The following is a 24,877-nucleotide window of genomic DNA, read 5'->3' as shown; positions in this document are numbered from 1 at the left end:
TGTACTACCACCCCCCAACTAATTTTTTTATTTTTTTGTAGAGATGGGGGTCTCTTTCTTGCTCAGGCTGGTCTCAAACTCCTGGCTTCTAGCAATTCTCCCACTTTGGCCTCTGGGAATGCTAGGATTTGGAGGTGTGAGCCACCATGCTGGGCCCACAAGTACACTTTTAAAGAGTTTTTGAATTCCCTGTAGTTTTTTTTTTCTTGAGACAGTCTTACTATGTCGCCCTTGGTAGAGTGCTGTGGTTTGCAGCTCACAGCAACCTCAAACTCTTGGGCTTAAGCTATTCTCTTGCTGCAGCCTCCCAAATAGCTGGGACTACAAGCACCCACATGGCGCCTGGCTATTTTTTTGCTGTTGTTGTAATTGTCGTTATTGTTTGGCAGGCCCAGGCTGGGTTTGAACCCACTAGCTCCGGTGTATGTGGCTGGCACCCTAGCCACTGAGTTACAGGTGCCGAGCCCCACAGTAGATTTTGATGGTGGGTTTTCTCTTATCTCTTTTATGGTTGAGTCTGAGAAATTTTTGATTTAAAATTCTATGTTTTCATATTTAAAAAGAATAGAAATCGCCGAGCTAAAGAATCACAATTATGTTTTCAGAGTGGCTATAAAGAACTTAATTTCTCACATAATTCAAAACATGGTACAACAACTTGATTATGTCATTTATGGTGATTTTTTTTGGAAAGAGGCAAGGTAAGCTGTATTTTGATTTGTTGTTAGCAAAATATCAACACTGAATAAATTCAGGAGGGTATGTAAAAAGCATGTTCAATAAAAATTGTCACATTATTTGACTTTTTAATTGTATAAGAGGAAGTGTATCTGTGAATTCAGAAACATTGGGATTTCATTTTCTTTTGTTCTAGGCCCTGTTATGTGGTATACTTGTTACATGTCCTGAGGATCCACTGAGATATTTAGAGGAAATGATCATGGTTATAATTGAAAATGGTCTTACAAGTCTCCTGTGGTAAGCACTACGTATTGCTTTGATTTATGATAGGGAAATATTATATTTTGAACGTAAAATGTTCACTGTATAGCAAGTAAGGTCTTGCCAATCAATGCTTCCAATCTCAATATTGTTTAAGGATCCCTGTGTAGGCTTTTAAGTTCCAAAGACTTAAACATGAATAATTTGCCCACTGGTTCTCAACTCGAGAAACATGGTATGAAGATCTGACAATTGAGTTTGTGAATTTGCCATGGTGTGCTTATGTCAGTAGCGTTGTACAAACAACTTAATAAGGTTTCCTACCCTTGGTGTATGAGTGTCTCACAGCTGTGTTTGTATCACTATATGGTGATGTCTTGGTGAGTGGTGTTCAATATTAACATATTTTTGTGTGCTGTCGTGAGAATGTTGGAGCTTGAATAAGAGCAAGGAATAAACATTAAATTTCTTATTAAAAATGACAAGAGTGGAAATGAAATCAGGGACATGTTAGTCCAAGTTTATGGAGATAATGCCATGAAGAAAATGGCGATATGCAAATGCATTAAATGTTTTTGTGAGGGGAGAGAAAGGACATCAAGGGGAGAGAAAGCTTCACTGACGAAGAGAGGTCAGGGCAGCCAGTAACAAGCAGAACTGATGAAAACATTGCAAAAGTTCATCAAATTTTGTGTCAGTATTATCAGGTGACTATGAGACCATAAAAGACCAAGAAAATATCAATAGAGAAACAGGAGCATCTTAAGTGAAAATCTTAGCATGAGAAAGGTGTAGCTCTTGTATCACAACAATGCACCAGCTTGCATGGCACTGTCTCTGAGAGAATTTTTGGTCAGTAAACAAATAACTGTATTGGGGCACCCTCCCCACTCATCTAATCTGGACCCCAATGACTTTTTTTCTTTACCCAAAGATAAAGGAAATATTTAAAGGAAGACATTTTGATGACAATCAGGACATCAAGGGTAATATGATGACGAGTCTGATAGCCATTCCAGAAAAAGAATTCCAAAATTGCTTTGAAGGGTAGAATAGGCACTGGGATTGTTGCATAGCTTCCCAAAAGGAGTATTTCAAAGGAAAGCATAATGATATGTAGCACTTTGTCTAGGATGAGTTCAAGAACTTAATTGTCAGACCTCGTGTACTCTCATTAGTAACATGTATTCATAGGGCCATTGTATTTCAAGTTGGGAAAGGGTAGCACATTCTCCTTGTAAGGCCCAGCAAAATCTTGGCAGGGTATTTTGAAAAAGTCTTCTGGGTAATTCTGATCTGCTTCTTCCAAAGGAAAATGATTCTTCTTTCTCTTTCTTTTTATTCCACCCATAAGAATCATTGAATTCAGCCAGTTGTGGTGGCTGATGCCTGTAATCCTAGTACTCTGGGTGGATTGTCTGAGATCACAAGTTTGAGACCAGCCTGAGCAAGTATGAAACTCCATCTCTAAAAAAAATATAAAAATAGAAAAAACAGATGGTTTTGTGGCAGGTGCTTATAGTCCCAGCTACTGGGGAGGCTGAGACAAGAGAATTGCTTGATCCCAAGAGTTTGAGGTTGCTGGGAGCTGTGACGTCACAGCACTCTACAGAGGGTGACTACGTGATACTCTGTGTCAAAAAAAAAAGAATCATTGATTTAATTATGGAATTAACTACTATAAAATGAAATTAATTTTTGACTTTATTTTATAATTTATTAAAGGGATATGTTCATTGATCCATCAATGAAGCCGAAAATTCGAAGGTTGTCTGAAACTTACATGGAACAACTTTTTGGACTGGATGATCAGCTGGTAATTATTAGTAACCAGGAATTCTAAAATAATACATCTTATGTTTTTTTTTAAACTTTCAGGTTAATGTGAGGGTACATACAACTAGGGTACAATATTTGCATTGTTAGGTAGATCCCTCTTGTTGTTGTGTCCAGCACCCAAAAGGTGTGCCATATACCCTTACATTGTGCCCATTAATTGGGAGCACCCTATCCCCTTTCCTCCTCCCCTCTTCCCTTGTTCCCTCTCCCCCCAACTTGAATTACATCTTAATTTTGATGGAAGTTTCCAATTAGATTTTATATTTTATGGAATATGTGTTTTTGGTATTGGGGTGCCCAGAAAAGTGAAGGAATGTCATATTTACACAATCACATTCATAGTAACCACCCCACATTTCCAAGGAGCATTTAGACAAGAATTTGTTCCTTCTCTTTCTGATAAAATCTTTCCATTAAGTTTCCTCCTATTCCCTTTCTCCTTGTCTTCTTCTTGTGCACCTTTATAAAGATAAAAATTGCATTATGGAAAGTTTTAAAGGAGAATGTTTTCTTTACTTTCTAATCTGCTCCCTTTTGTATTCCATCTCCCCACCCATTCTTTTTTCCACCTGCCCTCTCAGATTAGGGTACAGGGAATCACACTTATAAAGACATGGCTAAAACATTAATGAGATCTAACTTAAAAGCCAGACTTCATTGTTACTGAAAGGAACAAGCAGCTCCAGCAGCTGGTTTTGATCCTGTAAAGAGGGCAAGGAAGTAATTCCAGACATGAAGACTTTAGAACAAAGACCATGTGTCTTAAGAAAAACTAAAAGAACAAAGGCACATGGGGAGAGAAATACTAACATAAATTAGATGTGAGTGGGACTGTGTGTGATACCTCTTGATTTCAGAGCTGTCGTCTGTATAAGCCCAGGCAGGGTTTGGGAGGTGCTAGTGAAGTTGAGTATTGAAAAGTGGAATCAAAATCTTGTTCAAGGGTGGGTGCTTAGAGCCAGAAACAATTTAAAGCATCTATTTAGAAGGATGGGTGGAGAGTAACACTGGATCCTAATCAGTAGTCTCCAATAAAGGAACAAAAATAAAGGGATGGGATGATTCTGCCAAGCCTGTAATAGTACTGACACACTGGCCAGAACCCACTAGTTCCAATCCTAATTCATCTCCATTGTGGCATTTGGGTGTCTTAACTGTACTTTATTAACTAAGTACCTTTGATCTATTACGGAGTGCCAATACCTGCAAGCTGTGTTCTTTAGAGGCAATCTCAAGAGCTGAAGGGGAGGCCCAGGGAATGGGATTCTAGGTTTTCTGCCCCTACCTGTTTAATTTTGCTTTCAGTGTAATTTTGCTTGAAGAAAGCTTGAAAACCATTGCTAGAAAATGCTAAATTTTTTTAAATAGAATCTCACTATGTCGCCTTTAGGTAGAGTGCTGTGGTGTCACAGCTCACAGCAACCTGCGACTCAAGCGATTCTCTTACTTCAGCCTCCCAAGTAGCTGGGACTACAGGCACCTGCCATAACACCTGGCTATTTTTTTTTTTTTTTTGTAGTTGTCATTGTTGTTTGGCAGGCCCAGACTGGGTTCAAACCTGCCAGCCGGGTGAATGTGGCTGATGCCCTAGCTGCTGAGCTATAGGCGCTGAGCTGAAAATGCTAAATTTTTTTTAAAAAACCACTGATCTACAAAGGAAACCTCACTGTCAATATTTTGATAACAAAATACTGATTATAAAATATACATAGTAAACTCAGGCTGTGTCCAATGTCCAGCTAGAAGCCTATGGGACATCTTTCCAAGAGGCATCATACCTATTTGAAACCTAAAATGTTATTAGAAGAGATTCTCAGAGATGTTTCAAGATGTTGAAAACACAAGGATAAAATGTTGGAAGCTGGCTTGGCACCCATAGCTTAGTGGTTAGGGCACCGGCCACATCCACTGGGGCTGCTGGGTTCCAGGCCTGCCAAAACGGCAATGACAACTGCAACAATAAAATAGCCAGGCATTGTGGCAGGCGCCTGTGGTCCCAGCTACTCAGGAGGCTGAGGCAAGAGAATTACTTAAGCCCAAGAGTTTGAGGTTGCTGTGAGCTGTGACTCCATGGCACTGTACTGAGGGTGACATAGTGAAAATCTATCTCAAAAAACAAAACAAAACAAAAAACCAAAAAAAAAAAACAAAAAAAAACATGTTGGAAGCTGATCCAAACTTAGGATATGACAATTCACTAAGGCATTGAAAACATGCCCACTTACTCTCATAAATAGGAAAAAATAGAAATGAGATAAGACTTTGCAAAAGCAACAAGGAAAATATTTGTTATGGGTAGACATGAAAATGTGAATCTCCAAGTGTTCTAGGGTTGTAAGAGGGCTCAACCTAGGTTGGATCTAGGTTAATTTATTTCTCCTTTGCCCTCAGGGAAAAATGAAAAGTTTTTCTTTTTATAAAGAAATAAAACATTTTAATCTTTAGTGTTTCCAATATTTTTTTTTTTTGTAGAGACAGAGTCTTACTTTATGGCCCTCGGTAGAGTGCCATAGCATCACCCAGCTCACAGCAACCTCCAACTCCTGGGCTTAAGTGATTCTCTTGCCTCAGCCTCCCAAGTAGCTGGGACTACACGCGCCCGCCATAATGCCCAGCTATTTTTTGGTTGCAGTTCAGCCGGGGCCGGGTTTGAACCTGCCACCCTCCGTATATGGGGCTGGTGCCCTGCCAACTGAGCCACAGGTGCCGCCCTGTTTCCAATATTTTGAAATATAGTATATAATGCCAGCTGTGGGGGCACATGCCTATAGTTTCAGCTAATTGGCAGTCTAAGGGAGGAGTGTTGCTTGAGCTCAGGAGTGTGAGACCAGCTTTGACCATACAGCAAGACCTCCCATCTCCTAAAAAATAGTATACTATACTTAATAAATATTAGTTTTACTTTTTCATCATATTTCTTTCCTATACAATTTCCTGCACTGTTATAACTAGCAGTAAAAGGATTTTTAATGTTTTTTTTTTTGAGACAGAGCCTCAAGCTGTCACCCTGGGTAGAGTGCTGTGGCATCACAGCTCACAGCAACCTCCAACTCCTGGGCTCGAGTGATTCTCCTGCCTCCACCTCTCAAGTAGCTGGGATTACAGGCACCTGCCACAATGCCTGGCTATTTTTTGGTTGCAGCCATCGTTTGACAGGCCTGGGCTGGATTCGAACCTGCCAGCTTAGGTATATGTGGGTGACGCCTTAGCTGCTTGAGCCACAGGCGCTGAGCCGAATTTTTAATGTTTTAACATTTTAAAGGTCATAAACAATTGTAATTTTTTCCATTAATTATTAAGATTGCTTTGCAGTTAGCCGGGCGTTGTGGCGGGCGCCTGTAGTCCCAGCTACTCGGGAGGCTGAGGCAAGAGAATCGCGTAAGCCCAAGAGTTAGAGGTTGCTGTGAGCCGTGTGACGCCACGGCACTCTACCAAGGGCGGTACAGTGAGACTCTGTCTCTAAAAAAAAAAAAAAAAAAGATTGCTTTGCAGGGTTTTATAGTCTCTCACTGTATAGTTCTGCATAGTGAGGACAGCCTGTATATACTTATTTATAAAGCACAAGTATGTCTATTTAGAGAAATGAATATAGGAAAGTGTGAATAAGCCGATTATTTACAGAAAAAGTGGGCACTACTCTTGTAACACTAGAAAGAAAGACAGTTTAATAATTTCAGGTGTTCCAAGATGAAAGACTCAACCTTTGTAAGGAGGAAATTAACTCCACAGACTTGATTTCATTTCTTAGGAAATGAATTATCATGCAAGAAGAGAAGGCATATACAGGGTAACCATACAGTTTGTGTGCAATTTAAAATAATGCACAATTTAAAATTGTGCAGGACCTTTATGACCATCCTATATAACATTTAACAAATCCTTTTATTAAAAAAATTGAAGTGTAAAATGAAAGTAGAAAGAATACCATAATTATGAGCCATCATCCAGCTTGAACAATAATTAACATTTTGCCAATTTTGTTAATTTATTCTCCCCTCCTCCCTTATTTCTGTAATATTAGAAAGAAAATCCCAGACATTGTGTTATTTTATCAGCCCCTTGTTGATTTCAAATGGCTTTTACTTCTCTGTGCACATCTGCCCATTAATTAGTTCCAAATTATTAGAGTGTACATGTGACATTTGTTTTTCCATTGCTGAGACATTTCATGTAGGATAATGGTCTCCAACCAAATTGGATAATGGTTTCCAACCAACTTGCTGTTAAAGAAATTGATGATAATGATTTTTTACATAGAAAATCTGAAAGACTCCACCAAGAGAGTGCTGGAATTGATAAATCACCAAAGTCTCAAGTTATAAAATCAATGTATATAAATCAATACATAAATCAGTATTTATGGCTGAGTAGTACTCCCTGGTGTGTGTATGTGTGTGTGTGTATGTATGTATATATATATATACATACATACACACACACCCCCCACATTTTGTTAATTTACTTGTGAACTGATGGGTACTTAGGTTGATCATACATCTTTGCCTTTGTGAGTCATGCTACAATAAACATTCAAGTGCAGGTGTCTTTTTGATAAAATGACTTCATTTCCTTTGGGTAGATACACAGTTGTGGGATTGCTGGGTCAAATGGTAAGTCTACATTTATTTCTTTGAGAAATCTCTATTCTGTTTTCTACAGAGGTAGTACTAATTTGCTTTCCCACCAACAGTGTATAAATGTTCCTTTTTCTCTGCATCCATGCTAACATCTATTGTTTTTTGACTTTTGAATAGTAGCCATTCTGACAGGGGTAAGGTGATAGATATCCATCTATGGTTTTAATTTGCATTTCCTTGATGATTAATAATATTGACCATTTTTTTGTGTTTGTTGGCCATTTATCTTCTTTTGAAAGATTTTGTTAATGTCTTTTGCCTACTTTTGAATGGAGTTTTTTTTCTTGCTGATTTGTTTGAGTTCTTTATAGATTGAGCATATTAGCCCTTTATCAGATATATAGTTTATGAATATTTTTTTCTATTCTGTAGGTTGTAGATTTGCTCTGTTATTTCTGTGGCTGTGCAGAAGTTTTTAATTTAATCAAGCCTCATTTATTATTTTTATTATTGCTATAATTGCCTTTGGGATCTTTGTCATAAATTCTTTGCCTAACTAATGTCTAGAAGAGTTTTTCCTACTTTTTTTCTAGAATTTGTATGGTTTAATGCCTTACATTTAAGTCTTTCATCCACCTTGAATTAATTTATCCGAGTGGATAGAGGTTCTGTTTCATTCTTCTGCATGTGAGCACTATTTGCTGAATAGGGCTTTTTCTCTCCAGTGTATGTTGTTGTGTTCTTTGTTAAAGATCAGTTGATTGTAGGTAGATGGATTTATATCTGGGTTCTTTGTCTTGTTCCGTTGTCTCTATTTTTGTGATGCCTCCATATTTATTCTTTTTGCTTAAGATTGCTTTTCCTATTCATAGTTTTTTTTTTTTTTTTTGGTTTCAAGCTAAGCATAGAATTATTTTTTCTAGATCTGAAAAACATGATGTTGGTATTTTTATGAGGATTGTGTTCTGTAAATCACTTTGGGTAGTATGAACATTTTAACAATGTTGATTCTACCATTCCTTAAGCATGATATATTCTTCCATGTGTTTGTGTTATGTGTGATTTCTTTCATCATTGTTTTGTAGCAATCTTTCACCTCCTTGGTTAAGTATGTTTCTAAGTATTTTATTTTCTTTGTTACTATTGTGCATGGTACTGAATTTTTGATTTGACTCTCAGCTTGACTGTTAATTGGTATATAGGAATGCTACTGATTTAGGTACATTGATTTTACTTGAGACTTGGTTGAATTTATTTATCAATTCCAGGAGTCTCTTGGTATAGAGTTTGGGATTTTCGAGATAAAAGATCATATTATTAGTTGAAAATGATAATATGGTTTGGATATACTTTATTTCTTTTTCTTGCCTGATAGCTATGGCTAGGATTTCTAGCACTATGTTGAATAGAAGTGGTGACAGTGGGCATCCTTTTCTTGTTCTAGTTCTCAGGGGGAATGCTTTCAACTTTTCCCTGTTCAGTATGATGTTGGCTGTAGGTTTGTCATATAGTGCTTTTACAATTTTGAGATAGGTTTCTTCTATGCCTATTTTGTTGAAGATTTTTATCAGGAAGTGGTGCTGCATTTTGTCTGATGCTTTTTCTGTATCTATTGAGATGATCATGTGATCTAGATATTTGCTGCTGTTTATGTGGTGGAGCATGTTTATTGTTTTACATATATTGGACTGTCCTTGCGTGTCTGGAGAGAAGTCCCACTTGGTCATGGTGACTTTTTTTTTGGATGTGCTGTTGAATTCAGTTTGCTAGTATTTTATTGAAGATTTTTGCATGTGTACATAAGGGATAGTGCTCTATAGTTTTCTTTTTTTGTTGTATCCTTTCTTAGGTTTGGCATTAAGGTGATACTGGCTTCATAGAATGAGTTGGGATGGTTCCCTCCTTGATGTTATCGAATAATTTCTGTGGTATGTGTACCAGCTCTTCTTTGTAGGTCTGGTAGGATTTGGCTATGACACTGTCTGGTTTGTGCCTTTTTTTTTTTTTTTTTTTTTGTTTGTTGGGAGGGTTTTTTGTTTGTTTTGTTTTTTGCTTGGTTATCACTGCTCCTTTTTAGTCTGTTCAGGTCTGTTTCTTCCTGATAGAGTCTTTGGAGGTTGTGTGTTTCCAGGAATTTGTCCATTTCCACTAGGTTTTCTAGTTTATGTGCATAGAAATTTTTGTAGTATTTACGGATGATATTTTGCATATCTGTGATATTAGTTGTTCTATATCCTTTTTCATTTCTGTTTGAGCTTATTTGGGTCCTTTCTCATCCATTCCTAGTTAATCTAGCGAGAGGTCTATCAGTCTTGTTTATCTTTTCAAAGAAGCAACTTTTTGTTTCATCAATCCTTTGTTTTATTTTTTGTTTTGCATTTGGTTTAGTTCTGCTCTGACCTTTGTGATCTTTTTGATGTAGGCATTTAAGGCTGTGAATTTTCCCTCCAGGACTGCTTTTGCTGAATCCCATAGATTTTGATAGCTTATGTCACCTTTGCCATTCAGTTTGAGGACTCTTGATTTCTATCTTACTTTCATTATTGACCCAATAATGATTCAACAGAGGGTTGCTTAATTTTCATGACTTTGTGTAGATTTGAATTTCTGTTACAGTTGATTTCTAGTTTTATTCTGCTGACATATGAAGAGATACATGGTATGATTTCTATTTTTTTAATTTGTCAGACATGTTTTGTGGCCTAAGATATGATGTGTTTTGTGGAGGCAATGGATACTTGGGTTTTGTTTTCTCATTTAACCAGTCAGCCTGGTCTTTTCTTTCTTTTTTTTTTTTTTTTGAGACAGAGCCTCAAGCTGTCAGCCTGGGTAGAGTGCTATGGCATCACAGCTCACAGCAACCTCCAACTCCTGGGCTCAAGCGATTCTCCTCCCTCTGCCTTCCAAGTAGCCGGGACTACAGGCGCCCGCTACAATTCCTGGCTATTTTTTGGTTGCAGCCGTCATTGTTGTTTGGCGGGCCCAGGCTGGATTCGAACCTGCAAGCTCAGGTGTATGTGGCTGGCACCTTAGCCACTTGAGCCACAGGCGCCAAGCCAGCCTGGTCTTTTGAATGATAGAATTGATATGTAGGATGTTGGTTTTTTTCATTATGTTGGGCAGTACCTTTTTGGTTTGTTTTCCCACTTGTACTATTTTATACAAGCTCTGAGCTTTTACTTGTAGCAGTGGGATTGCTAAATCATGTGGTTGTTTTATTTTTAGTTTTTTGAAGAACTTCCTACTGTTCTCTATAATGGCTGTACTAATTTATGTTCCCACCAACAGCGTGTGAGTTCCTCTTTCTCTGCATCTTCATTAGCATTCATCATAGCCTGTTTTTTGGCTAAAAGCCATTTTAACTGGGTGAGATGATATAGTTATAGTTTTGCATTTCTCTGATGATTAGTGATATTGAACATAAAAAAAGGAAATTCTGTCATTTGCAACAGCATGGACAGAACTGGAAGGCATGATGTTAAGTGAAATATGCCAGGCACAAGAAGACAAATTCTATATGGTCTCATATGTGGGAACAGAATTTAAACAAATTTAACTCATGGTGGTAGAGAATAGAATGATGGTTACTAGATGCTGGGAATGGCAGTGGAGAGGAGAATAAAGAGGGGTGGTTAATTTGTACAAAAATACAGTTAGAATGAATAAGATCTAATATTTCGTAGTAAATAGGGTGATTGCAGTTCACAATAATTTATTATATATTAAAATAACTAAAAGAATGGAATTAGAATGTTCCAAATCAAAGAAATGGTAATTGCTTAAAGTAATGGGTACCCCAATTACTTGGATTTGATCATTACACATTGTATACCTGTATTTAAACATCACTTGCCCCTCCCATAAATATATACAACTATTACATACCCATGATAATTAAAATAAAAAGAAAATGCATGGCTTCTTTTTACTATTGTTGTTATTAATTTTGAGAGACTATGAAATATAAGTCAGAATTGGGAGGGATTTAAATTAAACATATCTAATACATATTGAAAATAAAAAAGAATGATACTATGTATGATGTTAATGATGTTAATGAAATAAAGGAATGGTACTTTAAAATGTGGTGAAATATGTTAACATAATTTCATATCTAATCTCTTGATTCAAAGATTGAGCAGAAAAGGGAATTGCCTCTTTTGTTATAATATGCTGACAGCTAAAAATTATAATATGAAGTTAATGATTTACATTCATTTTCTATTTGATTCTTACCAGATTCCTAATACTAAATCAAGCACTTTAAATATTATAGAACTAACATTTTTTTTCTGTTGCTATTGTTTAAATACAGCTATTTTTCAGGCATCACAAATGGACGATGTTGGTTCGGTGCCCATAGCTCAGTGGGTAGGGCGCCAGCCACATACACCAGGGCTGGTGGGTTTGAACTCACCTGGACCTGCCAAATCACACTGATAACTGCAAAAACAACAACACAAAAATAGCCAGGCGTTGTGGCGAATGCCTGTAGTCTCAGCTATTTGGGAGGCTGACGCAAGAGAATAGCCCAAGGGTTGGAGGTTACTGTGAGCTGTGATGCCATGGCACTCTATCTAGGGCGACATAGTGAGACTGTCTCAAAAACAAAACAAAACAATGTTTTACAAAGTTAATGGAATTTCTACCATTTATTATGGATATTTATATGCTACTTTCCAGGTAAGATCTTCTAAAGAGAATCAGGCTTAGGAAGGTTAGGGATCTTCAGTAGAGATGAAGAGCTATAATGTAGATGAAATTTGTCTTTACCTCTGCCACTAAATCCTTTTCCCGGTTTTATGCTTCCTGCTGTGGTAACCTTAATACTCCTCCTTCCTTACTCATCTGGATTATTTTTCCCCTATAAAAATCTGAATTTAGTGAGGAATGAGTGAGGAATGATTTCAATCATATCTGTTTTCCCTCACCATAAGCATAATTTGAATTTAATCCTCATTAAAAGTGAGGATTTTCAAATGTCATTGAACATGAGGTAGAATATCAGGGGGCCATGGGCTTTTCTTGGATGCCTAAATAAATCTGTGATTAATGTATGTGTGCTGAATCTATTTGCTTAAAACAGCATTTATAGCAATGTCCAAAGGAGAAAGGATTTGCTTTAAAAAAGTAGAATTCAAAATTCCTAGTCATTGGTATAGATTTGAACTAATCTCTACATCAAATAGATGGGAATATATGTTTGTATATCTATATTGTAAACAAGGTGGCAATAAAATAAGAGAAAAACTTATATCATTAGCAGTTAATAGGAGCCATGTGCATATAATGTGTTAATATGATAATATCTTTATTCATTAAATAATGTACTAGGTACAGATGATTTCAGCAATCCTCAGCTGTTCCCATGTTATAGTTAATAGTTAATAAATTTGCATCTCTTTAAGTTTAGAATTTTTTTTTTTGGAGACATAATCTTCTTGTCACCTTGGCTAGAATGCAGTGGCAGCAGTGTAGCTTACTGCAACCTCAAACTCCTGCGCTCAAGCAATCCTTCTGCTTTAGCTGTATGAGTAGCGGGGACTACAGGTGGCCACCATACCTGGTGAATTTTTTTTATTTTCTGTAGAGACAGGGCCTTGCTGTTTCTCAGCCTGGTCTCAAGCAATTCTCCCACCTGGACCTCCCAGAGTACTAGGATTATAGGTGTAACCACTGTTCCCAGCCTAGTTTTGTTTTGTTTTTGAGACAGTATCACTCTGTTGTCTGGGTTAGAGTGCTATGGCCTTTCAGGGGTCCTCAGACTATGGCCCACGGACCACATGCGGTGGTGTGATTATATTTGTTCCCGTTTTGTTTTTTTACTTCAAAATAAGATATGTGCAGTGTGCACAGGAATTTGTTCATAGTTTTTTTTTTTTAAAACTATAGTCCGGCCCTACATTGGTCTGAGGGACAGTGAACTGGCCCCTGTTTAAAAAGTTTGAGGACCCCTGGGCCCTAGTTCATGGCAATTTCAAACTCCTGGACTCACCAGTCCTCTTGCTCCAACCTCCTAAATAGCTGGGACTACAGCTGCCCAGCATGATGCCTGGCTAAATTTTATATTTTTACAAAGGGTCTTCCTCTTGTTCAGGCTGATCTCAAATTACTGACCTCAAGCTATTCCCCTGCCTAGGCTTCCCAAAATGCTAGGATTACAGGTGTGGCCTCTGTGCCTGGCACTAGTTTAGACTTTAATGTATGTGGTTTTCCTATTCCTGCCTTGTAAGTGAGGAATTCTTGTATATCAAAAAGAGAATTTCATTTTACACTCTTTTAGGAGGGAAAATTATTCAGTTTTAATAGTGACCAACAACTCTACACTATTATAAATATAGCTAGTAATAATGCCATAATATTTACCTTAAAATGCTTTAAAGTAACTGAGATAGACCCCGTCTCTACTAAAAAAATAGAAAAATTAGCCAGGCGTTGTGGTGGGTGCCTATAGCCCCAGGTACTCAGGAGGCTGAGGCAAGAGGATTGCTCAAACCCACGACTCTGAGGTTGCTGTGATCTATGATGCCCCGGCATTCTACCAAGGGTGACAGAGTGAGACTCTGTCTTGAAGAAAAAAATAAATAAAGTAACTGAAATGTAATGGGAAAATTTGAGGCTGTGATTTTTAACTTTTTTTTTTTGAGATAGAGTCTTACTGTGTTACCCTTAGTAGAGTGCCATGGCATCAACAACTCACAGCAACTTCAAACTCTTGGGCATAAACGATTCTCTTGCCTTAGCCTCCTAAGTAGCTGGGACTACAGGTGCCTGCCACAATGCCCAGCTATTTTTGTGTTGTTGTTGTCATTGTTTACAGGCCCGGGCTGGGTTCGAACCTGCCAGCTACAGTGTACGTGGCTGATGCCTTAGCTACTGAGCTACAGGCACCAAGCCTGATTTTTAACTTTTAAAAGGTAGGCAATAGGTATACATAATAGAATTCCAAAATACAGAAATGGGATATAGTTTTCTCAGTCCCTTCCTATTCTTCCACTGCCCAGGTCCCCTCCCCAGAGATACCCATTGCTCTCATTCTTTTGTCTGTATTGCAGAGGTACCCTGTGCATTCCATGTATTTCTAATGTTATTTCAATTATTTATTTTAGATGACTCCAGAATTAATGATAAAAGCATGTACGTTTTATACTGGACGTTTAGTAAAGACCCATTTTTGGTAAGAATATGATTTTTTTGTTAGAATGTTATTATTACATGTATATGCTGTTTTTTCCTCTTTGTGTTTTTATTCTGGATATTCTCTATACAGAGAAACATTCACTTTTGGCTAGTTCTGCTTATTTTATCTATATAGTCATGTTTCTACTATTGTATTATGTATTTCTTTTATATTTAACTAGCTTTTATTTAGCTAAAATATGTTCTTCAAAATATAACGTTGTCTTTTTTTTTTTCTTTAATAAAACTTCATAGTTGAAAGTGTAGGTTTACGGTCCACTTACTTGAAGCCCTTAGGGCCAGATATGTTAGTTTAGATTCCTTTAAAAAAATTTAATTATGATTAGGCTCATTCTTCTGATAAGTTGAAGTTATAACAACATGACTTTATCCAATGATTCTTTATCTTGTCCAAAAAGAAATATGACTGTCATATAATCTTCTTCTTCTAAAACTATCAGGAAATTTTCAGGTCATATTCAACTTGTAGAAGTTTCTTTCTTTGCTGTGATATAAGATAAGGAAGGTATCATGATTTGTTGCTCTTTATTTACTAATGCATTGCCCTAATATCAAAATATTATTTTTCTATATTTTCTGCTTGCAGTAGTTGGAGAGAAATAACAGTACCTCATGCAAAAGAAGATGAGATCATGTCTGGAAAACAGGAAAAAGCAGTGGCATATCACAATTTCAGACTTCAAAAATCTGTATTTCATAGCTGGCATGTTTATGTAAAAAATAAAAAACAAATTTATAATGGTAAATACTTTATTAAAACAAACAACAGCAAAGCATAGTTTGTACACTTAGAGAATTTATAATTTTTATGGTTAGAAAATTCTCATGAAATGAAGGTAGCGCCTGTGGCTCAAGGAGTAGGGGTGCCGGTCCCATATGCCGGAGGTGGTGGGTTCAAACCCAGCCCTGGCCAAAAACCAAAAAATAAAGAAAAAAAAGGGATACCAATAAAAAAACTTAAAAGTTGTTTAAAAAAAGGGCGGCACCTGTGGCTCAGTGAGTAGGGCACTGGCCCCCTATGCTGAGGGTGGCGGGTTCAAACCCAGCCCCAGCCAAACTGCAACAAAAAAATAGCTGGGCATTGTGGCAGGCGCCTGTAGTCCCAGCTGCTCGGGAGGCTGAGGCAGGAGAATCGCATAAGCCCAAGAGTTAGAGGTTGCTGTGAGCCGTGTGACGCCACGGCACTCTACCAAGGGCGGTACAGTGAGACTCTGTCTCTACAAAAAAAAAAGTTGTTTAAAAAAAAGAAATGAAGGTAGAGCCACTAATTTAAAATACTTAATGAGGCTGGGCACAAGGTCTCACATCTGTAATCCTAGCACTCTGGGAGGCTGAGGTGGGTGGATTGCTTGAGCTCAGGAGTTGGAGACCAGCTTGAGCAAGAGCCAGACCTGGTCTCTACTAAAAATAGAAAAACTACTTGAGTGTCATATGGGAACCTGTAGTCCCAGTACTTAGGAAGCTGAGACAAGAGGATCTCTTGAGCCCAGGAGTTTGAGGTTTCTGTAAGCTATGATGATACCACATCACTAAAATGAGACTGTGTCTTAAAAAAAAAAAATGACATCACAGCTCACAGCAACCTCAAACTCTTGGGCTTAAGCGATTCTCTTGCCTCAGCCTCCCAAGTAGCTGGGACTACAGACGCCCTCCACAATGCCCAGCAGTTTTTTGGTTGTAGTTGTCATTGTTGTTTAGCAGGCCTGGGCCAAGTTCAAACCCACCAGCCCTGGTGTATGTGGCTGGTGCCCTAACCACTGAGCTACAGGTGCCCAGCCAATTCTTGCCTTTTGTTTAGATTTTTTTGTAGCTTTCTTGATAATGACTTGTTTATGGCTTCTGCAAACCAGAGAATTCCTTCTTTTTGATTGACTGTCTTTTTTTTTTTTTGAGACAGAGTCTCACTGTGTCACCCTTGGTAGAGTGCTGTGGGTCACAACTCACAGCAACCTCAAACTCTTAGGCTTAAGTGATTCTCTTGCCTCAGCCTCCTGAGTAGCTGGGACTACAGGCACGTGCCACAATGCCCGGCTATTTTTTGCTTGCATTGTCGTTGTTTAGTAGGCCCCAGGCCGGGCTTGAACCCGTTATCTTAGTTGTATGTGGCCGGCTCCCTACTCACTGAGGTATGGGTGCTGAGCCGATTGGCTGTCTTTTTCTTGGTACCGGAGGTAGAGTGGACCCTCCAGAGGTTTTAACCTAAGTGTAATGAAGAGTTAAGACTAGTTAACTGGGTAACTAGAATTTCACAGGATTGTGTTAGTAGGTAATAACAATCTTCAAAATTCTTATCCTGGGTGAACTGTGAGCTCTGTAGTGAAAGCAGTTTTCTCTATTGGAAAGGCCTCTCTACCCTTCCCCATCCCCCTGCACTTCATATTATTCTTTTGGCTTTTGTGTACCTTTCCTTCTTTCTGTGGTGGGTTCTTGCTCCTCCTTCATGTTTCTCTTTTCACTGTCTCTTCCCTTGTCTCAGGGCTTCTCCTGCTTCTGCATCTTGCTTTTTTATTTCTCTCTAATTGCATCTCTTGTCTCTTTTTTCCTCCCAATCTCTTCCATGGTCAGACTGAACCATGTGCACCTGCCAATATTCCTTCCTCCTACCTTCCCTCTTCTCTCTCCTTTTCCCTAAATGCCATCCAGGTGCTGCTTCTCTATACACAGTTCTACTCATTCCATTGCCTGCCCTTTTTTCTTATCCCCTTAGAACTCACCATTATATAACACAAGAGCATATTTTAAAAAAGCATTTATTGGACTTATGCAACAAGAATTTGTATTCCTGTTTGTAATCAAAATTAAGAAATTTTCGAGTTATATAATTTCTCAGAAATATCCAAGTTGCATTCATATTGTAGCACTTGATGGATGCTATTCCTTTCCTTTACCTTCAGGTCAGAATATGTTCTGCGCAATCCTGATAATAAAAACAGTGAAAATTTTGCTTTCGAATTAATTGTCAGAAATACCAAATAATAAGCCTAACTTATGACTCTCTAAATGGTACCATTAAAATGAACCAAAAATAATAAAACATAACCAACATTTAAATATTATACATTTGGATGGGCGTGGGTGGCTCATGCCTATAATCCTAGCACTCTGGGAGGCTGAGGCATGGGGATTACATGAGCTCACAGACTTGATATTACCCTGAGTCAGAGCCAGTCTTCATCTCTAAAAATAGCCAGGCATTGTGGCAGGCACTTGTAGTCCCAGCTACTTGGGAAGCTGAGATAAGAGAATCCCTTAAGCCCAGGAGTTTGAGGTTGCTGTGAGCTGTGACGTTATGGCACTCTATCAAGAGTGACAAAGTGAGACTCTGTCTCAAAAATAAATAAATAAAAATAAATAAATAAAAATTATACATTTGTGTAATGCTATAATAACATTTTCAGTGTTTACCAAATTATTGTAATTTACAAAGTATATAATCTGGTATATTAAATGATATGCAAATGAGGTGTTTTTTTTGGAGACAGAAAATTGTTGCCCTTAGTAGAGTACTGTAGCATCACAGCTCACAGCAACCTCAAATTCTTGGGATTAAGTGATTCTCTTGCCTCAGCCTCCCAAGTAGCTGGGACTACAGGCACCCACCACAACACCCAGCTGTTTTTTGTTGCAGTTGTCATTGTTGTTTAGCTGGCCTGGGTTGGGTTTGAACCTGCTACCCTCAGTGTATGTGGCTGATGCTGTAACCACTGTGATATGGGCACCAAGCCTGCAATTGAGTTTTTGATAATACAGTAGAGTAATTCTTTTTTTTTTTTTTTTGCAGTTTTTGGCCTGGGCTGGGTTTGAACCTACCACCTCCAGCATTTGGGCCTGGCGCCCTACTCCTCTGAGCCACAGGCGCCGCCCTGTAATTCTTTCTATTTTTTTAAATTTATTTATTATTAAATCATAGCTGTGTACATTAATGCAATTGTGGGGCACCACACACTGGTTTTATATACCATTTGACTGTAATTCTTTCTAGAATGTTTTTACTTTATACTTGTGATAACTTACAGGATAAAAACTATAATCAGTATAAGCATTGGTCTTGTGGTTACAATGCTTACAGTGTAAGCAAAATTGGAATATATTGAAAGCTATTTTGGTGGGAAGGAATTCAACTAAAAAGGCATTTAACAGAAAACAAATTATAAAAAAACCCTAATATTTTAAAGAAATCATTAATTTCCAAGCTACCATTTTGCTTATTGTTTTTTTTGTTGTTGTTGTTGTTCAGACAGGGCCTCAAGCTGTCGCTCTGGGTGGAGTGCTGTGGCATCACAACTCACAGCAACCTCCAACTCCTGGGCTTAAGTGATTCTCTTGCCTTAGACTCCCAAGTAGCTGTGACTATAGGCACCCCCCACAACCCCTGAGTATTTTTTGGTTTAGTTGTTATTTGGCAGGCCAGGGCTGGATTCGAACCCGCCAGCTCTGGTGTATGTGGCTGGCACCTTAGCCACTTGAGCTACAGGCCTTGCTTGTTGATTTTAAAATATTGAAAAGTTCCTGAAATCATACAGTAGACAGATTTGGTTTTGTTTGTTCCTCTGTTTGGGAGACAAACTTAGAACTAGCTCTGTTAAGTTCTGACTGAACCAAACAGCCTTAAGCATAATGAAGAAACAGGTTGCTCAGTAGATGAGTTATGTGAACTGAGCAGATGGGCTATGTTAAATGCTTGTTCATTTCCTAGTTTACAAATTCCAATTTGAAAACTATTAATTGGCTAACCTAGTTGAGCTCTAGCCTTCCTGAGTAGCTTAGATTTTAGGATAAAATTGTAAAGTTAGTGGCCCACAAAGGCAGATGAGGCAGATGAAAGGGAGAAAAGAGAGGCTTTAAAATTCCAACCATGGTTTTTCTTTTTTGTTGAAGACAGTCTCACTCGGTCACCTTGGGTACAGTGCAGTGGTATGAGCATAGCTCACTGCAATCTCAGACTCCTAGGCTCAACTAATCTTGTCTCAGCTTCCTGAAAAGCTAAGGCTATAGGTATGTGCCATGATGCCTGACTAGTTTTTCTATTTTTAGTAGAGATGGGGTGTTGTTCTTGATCAGGTTGATCTCAAATTCTGAGTTCAAGCAGTCCTCCCAGTTTGGCCAGTTAGAGTGCTAGGATTATACACATGAGCCACCTTGGTATTGCCCAGGCCCAACCATGGTGTTGAAAATTTGTAGCCCTCGTGTTTTGATCTGTTTGCACAATATTTAAAAATTAAAAATTTTGTTTCCGAAGTTTAAGTATCAGAAGTATTAATATAAAATCCAGATATCCTGCTTCTTTCGAGAAGGGGAAAAGAAAAGAAAATAATCAAAGATAATAAAAATACTGAGCCTATGTTTCTGAGAGGAAACAATTGGCTACAGCTGAAAGGCACTGCCCTCTGTGGGTAGTATCCCTAGGCCTGGTTCAGTCATCTTCCTTCCTGGTTCCTGTATTTGACCTACTGGTCCCTGCCTAACATGCATAAAATAATCCATTTAATCATAGGGCATATAATTAACTTAAAAGGCATTTGATCTGAACGCTACTTAAGATTTAATTTCTTACATGAGTAAGATTTGAAGTTCTGGTTTTATAAAGAACAGACTTGTTAAAAAAAAAAAAGAAATGATATATCCCTTAACATTTCTATTGCAGTTATTACTTATTATTTTCTAAGGGTAAGGTAATGTTAAAAGATAATAAAATCCCCAAATACTATCTAATCCTGTCAAAAGTACTTTCATGTGTAAGCCAAATAAAAACTATCACATGCAACACTAGGTCCTATTATAAAGATGATAGAATATTAAATCGCTTTGTTTTTTTTGAAATGACCTTAACTATATATAGTAATCTAATACATTTTCTTCAGATGCACTATTGCGGATTCAGCACATACTCCATTGTCACAGACTGAAAATGATCCTAAGAAAATGGTGGGATAAAGCAAAAAGCAAGAATCAAAAGAGAGAAGATGAGCTGGTATGGTATATTTGAAACAATTTTTTATCAATCTGAATTTTTCAGTTATATTCATGTTATCTCAGATAATAATGATGTGTGGAAAATACTAAAATCTTGAATATTATACTTTTATTTTTTCCTTGAGGCAGAGTTTCACTATGTCCCTCAGTAGAGTGCGGTGGTATCATAGCTCACAGCAACCACAAACTCTTGGGCTTAAGCCATTCTCTTGCCTCAGCCTCCCAAGTAGCTGGGATTACAGGCGCCTGCCACAACACCCAGCTATTTTTTTTTTTTAATTGGTTGTTGTTGCAATTGTCATTGTTGTTCAGCTGGCCCAGGCTAGATTCGAACCCGCCAGCCTTGGTGCATGTGGTTGGCGCCGTAACCACTGTGCTATGGATGCCGAGCCTTGAATATTGTACTTTTGGTGGGGTCTTTGTTTTTTTAACTTGTAATTTTAATTTTACTTCAGCTATCCCAAAGTGTTTCCTAATGATTTTTGTTGTTTCATTTGAACTATGAATATCAAGGAAAAATCTTATACCAATTTTGTTTAAATTTATTGATAAAGAAACTATTGTTTAAACAGATATTTAGATGGATAGATAAATGTCTAAAATGGAAGAGAAAAGGCTGGGCATGGTGACTCACACCTGTGATTCTAGCATTCTGGGAGGCCCAAGGTGGGTGGATAGCATGAGCTCAGGAGTTCAAGACCAGCCTGAGCAAGAGTGGGACCCTGTCTCTACCAAAAATAGAAAAAATTTGAGTTTGAGAGGATTCATTACTCACCAAAGTGTAGTGGTGTATGCCTGTAGTCCCAGCTACTTGGGAGGCTAAGGCAAGAAGATTGCTAATTGCTTAATCCTAAGAATTTGAAGTTGCTGTGAGCTGTAATGACACTATGGCACTTTACCCAGGGGGACAGAGTGAGACTTTGTCTCAGAAAAAGGAAGAGAAACTTTGATATGATTATAATAGAGAAATAATTGAAGATTGAATAAATTTATTTCCCTTTCTAGATAAGGTTAAATGACTATTCTTTTCATCATTTAATAAAGTACAATTTCATTATTAAATGATTTCTTAAATTATTAAGTTGCTAAACTTACAGGGTCATTATTAATTGGGAAACTCATAAGAATGAAAGCAATTAAAACAGAGGACAGAGGGTGGTGCCTGTGGCTCAAGGAGTAGGGCGCCAGCCCCATATACCGGAGGTGGCAGGTTCAAACCTGGCCCTGGCGAAAACTTCAAAAAAAAAAAAAAAAAAAGAAGAAAGAAAAACAGAGGACACAAACTCTTCCAAACTGAAAAAATATTCTAGTTTGCGTCAGCTAATAGTATGTCATTATTTAGTGTTGTTTTAGGATGCTCAAAGTAACTACTAGGAGCAGACATAGAAACATGCTGGAATTTCTTTTATAGATCCTTGTTTACTGGTAATTTTTTTTTCCTTTTCTTTTTTTTTTTTTTCCTTCAGTGAGACACGTCAGCTTACAATACTGGCAACATTTTAGGACTATTCTTTGACATACAATATCAGAATAAATAGAAAAGAGAACAATAGGATGAAATTAAATCTCCCTCTTTTGTGTTTGTCCCCTAGATCAATGCCCCTACTCACCTAACACTGATTTAGTTATTGAGATTGACCATACCACACATGCAGCAAGAGAGTTTGAGAGGATTCGTTACTCACACACTGCTCAAGATGGTGTGAGAGCTTGTAGAGGACACTGAGATACATGAAGCACAGTTCTACTCTAGGAGTTTATGCGTTGGCCTCCTTGTAGGCTATCCTCTAGCCCTTGCCTTTTCGACATGGCCACTTAAACATTTCCACTTTGGTACCGTCATGGTTAGTCTGTTCTTTCAGTGCTTTCCATCACTTTCTGTCTGTACCAAGCAAGTGTTTTTTCGTTTTTTCCACTTATAATTTTTTCTTTTGATATATATATTTTTTATTATTAAATAATAGCGGTGAACATTAATGCAATCATGGGGCACCATACGCTGGTTTTATATACATTTGACATAATTTCATCACACTAGTTAACATAGCCTTCCTGGCATTTTCTTAGTTATTGTGTTAAGACATTTATATTCTACATTTAGCAAGTTTCACATATACCCTTGTAAGATGCACTGCAGGTGTGGTCCCACCAATTACCCTTCCTCTGCCCATCCTCTCCCCTCCCCTCCCTTTCCCCCTTCTCCATATTCTTAGGTTATAATTGGGTTATAGCTTTCATATGAAAGCTATAATTTAGTTTCATAGTAGGGCTGAGTACATTGGATACTTTTTCTTCCATTCTTGAGATACTTTACTAAGAAGAATATGTTCCAGCTCCATCCATGTAAACATGAAAGAGGTAAAGTCTCCATCTTTCTTTAAGGCTGCATAATATTCCATGGTCTACATATACCACAATTTATTAATCCATTCGTGGGTCAGTGGGCACTTGGGCTTCTTCTATGACTTAGCAATTATGAATTGGGCTACAGTAAACATTCCGGTACAAATATCTTTGTTATAATGTGATTTTTGGTCTTCTGGGTATATACCTAGTAGAGGAATAGTAGGATCGAATGGCAGGTCTATTTTTAGATCTCTACGTGTTCTCCAAACATCTTTCCAAAAGGAACATATTAGTTTGCATTCCCACCAGCAGTGTAGAAGTGTGCCCTTTTCTCCACATCCATGCCAACATCTCTGGTCTTGGGATTTTGTGATATGGGCTAATCCTGCTGGAGTTAGATGATATCTCAAAGTAGTTTTGATTTGCATTTTTCTGATGATTAAGGATGATGAGCATTTTTTCATATGTCTGTAGGCCATGCGCCTGTCTTCTTCAGAGAAGTTTCTCTTTAAGTCCCTTGCCCACCCTGAGATGGGATCACTTGTTCTTTTCTTGCTAATACGTTTGAGTTCTCTGTGGATTTTGGTTATAAAACCTTTGTCGGAGGCATAACCTGCAAATATCTTCTCCCATTCTGAGGGCTTTCTGCTTGCTTTACTTACTGTGTTCTTGGCTATGCAGAAGCTTTTTAGTTTGATCAGGCCGCAGTAGTGTATTTTTGATGGTGCTTCAATTGCCTGGGGGGTCCTCCTTCTAAAATGTTCATCCAGGCCAATTTCTTCAAGAGTTTTCCCTGCACTTTCTTCTAGTACTTTTCTCATGTCTTAAGTTTAAATCTTTAATCCAGTGAGAGTCTATCTTAGTTAATGGTGAAAGATGTGGGTCCAGTTTCAGTCTTCTACATGTCGCCAGCCAGTTCACCCAGCACCATTTGTTAAATAGGGAATCTTTTCCCCACTGAGTGTTTTTAATTGGCTTGTCAAAGATCAAATAACGGTAAGTAGTGGGCTTCATCTCTTGGTTCTCTATTCTGTTCCATACATCTACTTCTCTATTTTTGTGCCAGTACCATGCTGTTTTGATCACTATCGATTTATAGTATAGTCTGAGGTCTGGTAGCGTGATTCCTCCTGCTTTGTTTTTATTTCTGAGTAATGTGTTGGCTATTTGAGTTTTTTTCTGATTCCATATAAAACAAAGTATTATTTTTTCGAGATCTTTAAAGTATGACAGTAGAGCTTTAATAGGGATTGCATTAAAATTGTATATTGCTTTGGGTAGTATAATGTTTTCTTATTTCAAAATATCAAGGACATGCAAATATTTTTTGTTACATGGGTGCCTTTTATGATGCTTAAGTCAGGGCTTTTAGTGTGCCCATCACCCGAATAGTGTTCATTGTACCTGATAGATAAGTTTTTACACCCAACTCCTACCCCCTTTCTTGATTTCCAGTGACTTTTACATCCCTTTGTGTTTATGTGTGCCCATTGATTAGTTCCTCATTATCAGAGTACATGTGTTGTTTGTTTTTTCATTCCTAAGATACTTTGCTCAGGATAATGGTCTCCAGTTCCATCCAAGTTGCTACAAATGACATTATTTCATTCATTTTTGTGACTGAGTAGTACTCCATGGTGTGTGTGTGTATATACACACCACATTTTCTTAATCCTCTCTTGAATTCATGGGCACTTGGGTTGATTCCACATCTTTGCAATTGTGAATTGTTCTATAGTGAGATTGCTGGAATGGTAGGTCTACATTTATTTCTTTGAGGAATCTTCATTTCGTTTTCCATAGAGGTTATACTAATTTGCAGTCCCATCAAGATTAGGCTCTAATATGTATATATATAACACTAGTATTGAGTATATGTGTATTTATGAGTAAAATACTTATTAGCTATAGAGCTATTTATTACACAATTTTTAGGAATGTATCAAAAGTTAAAATGGGGACTTCCTTAATTCCAGCTACTTGGGAGGCTGAGGCAGGAG

The 24,877-nt window shown here is 37.8% G+C and overlaps 1 protein-coding gene across 1 annotated transcript in view; it reads left to right on the top strand.

The window, feature by feature from the left end:
* FBXL13 (F-box and leucine rich repeat protein 13) overlaps positions 1-24,877 on the top strand; it is a 266,364-nt gene that overhangs the window by 33,080 nt on the left and 208,407 nt on the right. Inside the window, exons 2-6 of the mRNA XM_053608560.1 lie at positions 875-978; positions 2,668-2,758; positions 14,468-14,535; positions 15,145-15,299; positions 20,420-20,529. Coding sequence (XP_053464535.1) covers positions 875-978; positions 2,668-2,758; positions 14,468-14,535; positions 15,145-15,299; positions 20,420-20,529 — 528 coding nt within the window. The remainder of the gene's footprint in view (positions 1-874; positions 979-2,667; positions 2,759-14,467; positions 14,536-15,144; positions 15,300-20,419; positions 20,530-24,877) is intronic.

The sequence above is a fragment of the Nycticebus coucang genome, chromosome 11 (assembly GCF_027406575.1).
Source record: "Nycticebus coucang isolate mNycCou1 chromosome 11, mNycCou1.pri, whole genome shotgun sequence".
Lineage (NCBI taxonomy): Eukaryota > Metazoa > Chordata > Mammalia > Primates > Lorisidae > Nycticebus > Nycticebus coucang.
Note: the sequence above shows the minus strand (reverse complement) of the source record. Positions and strands in the feature narration are given on the sequence as shown.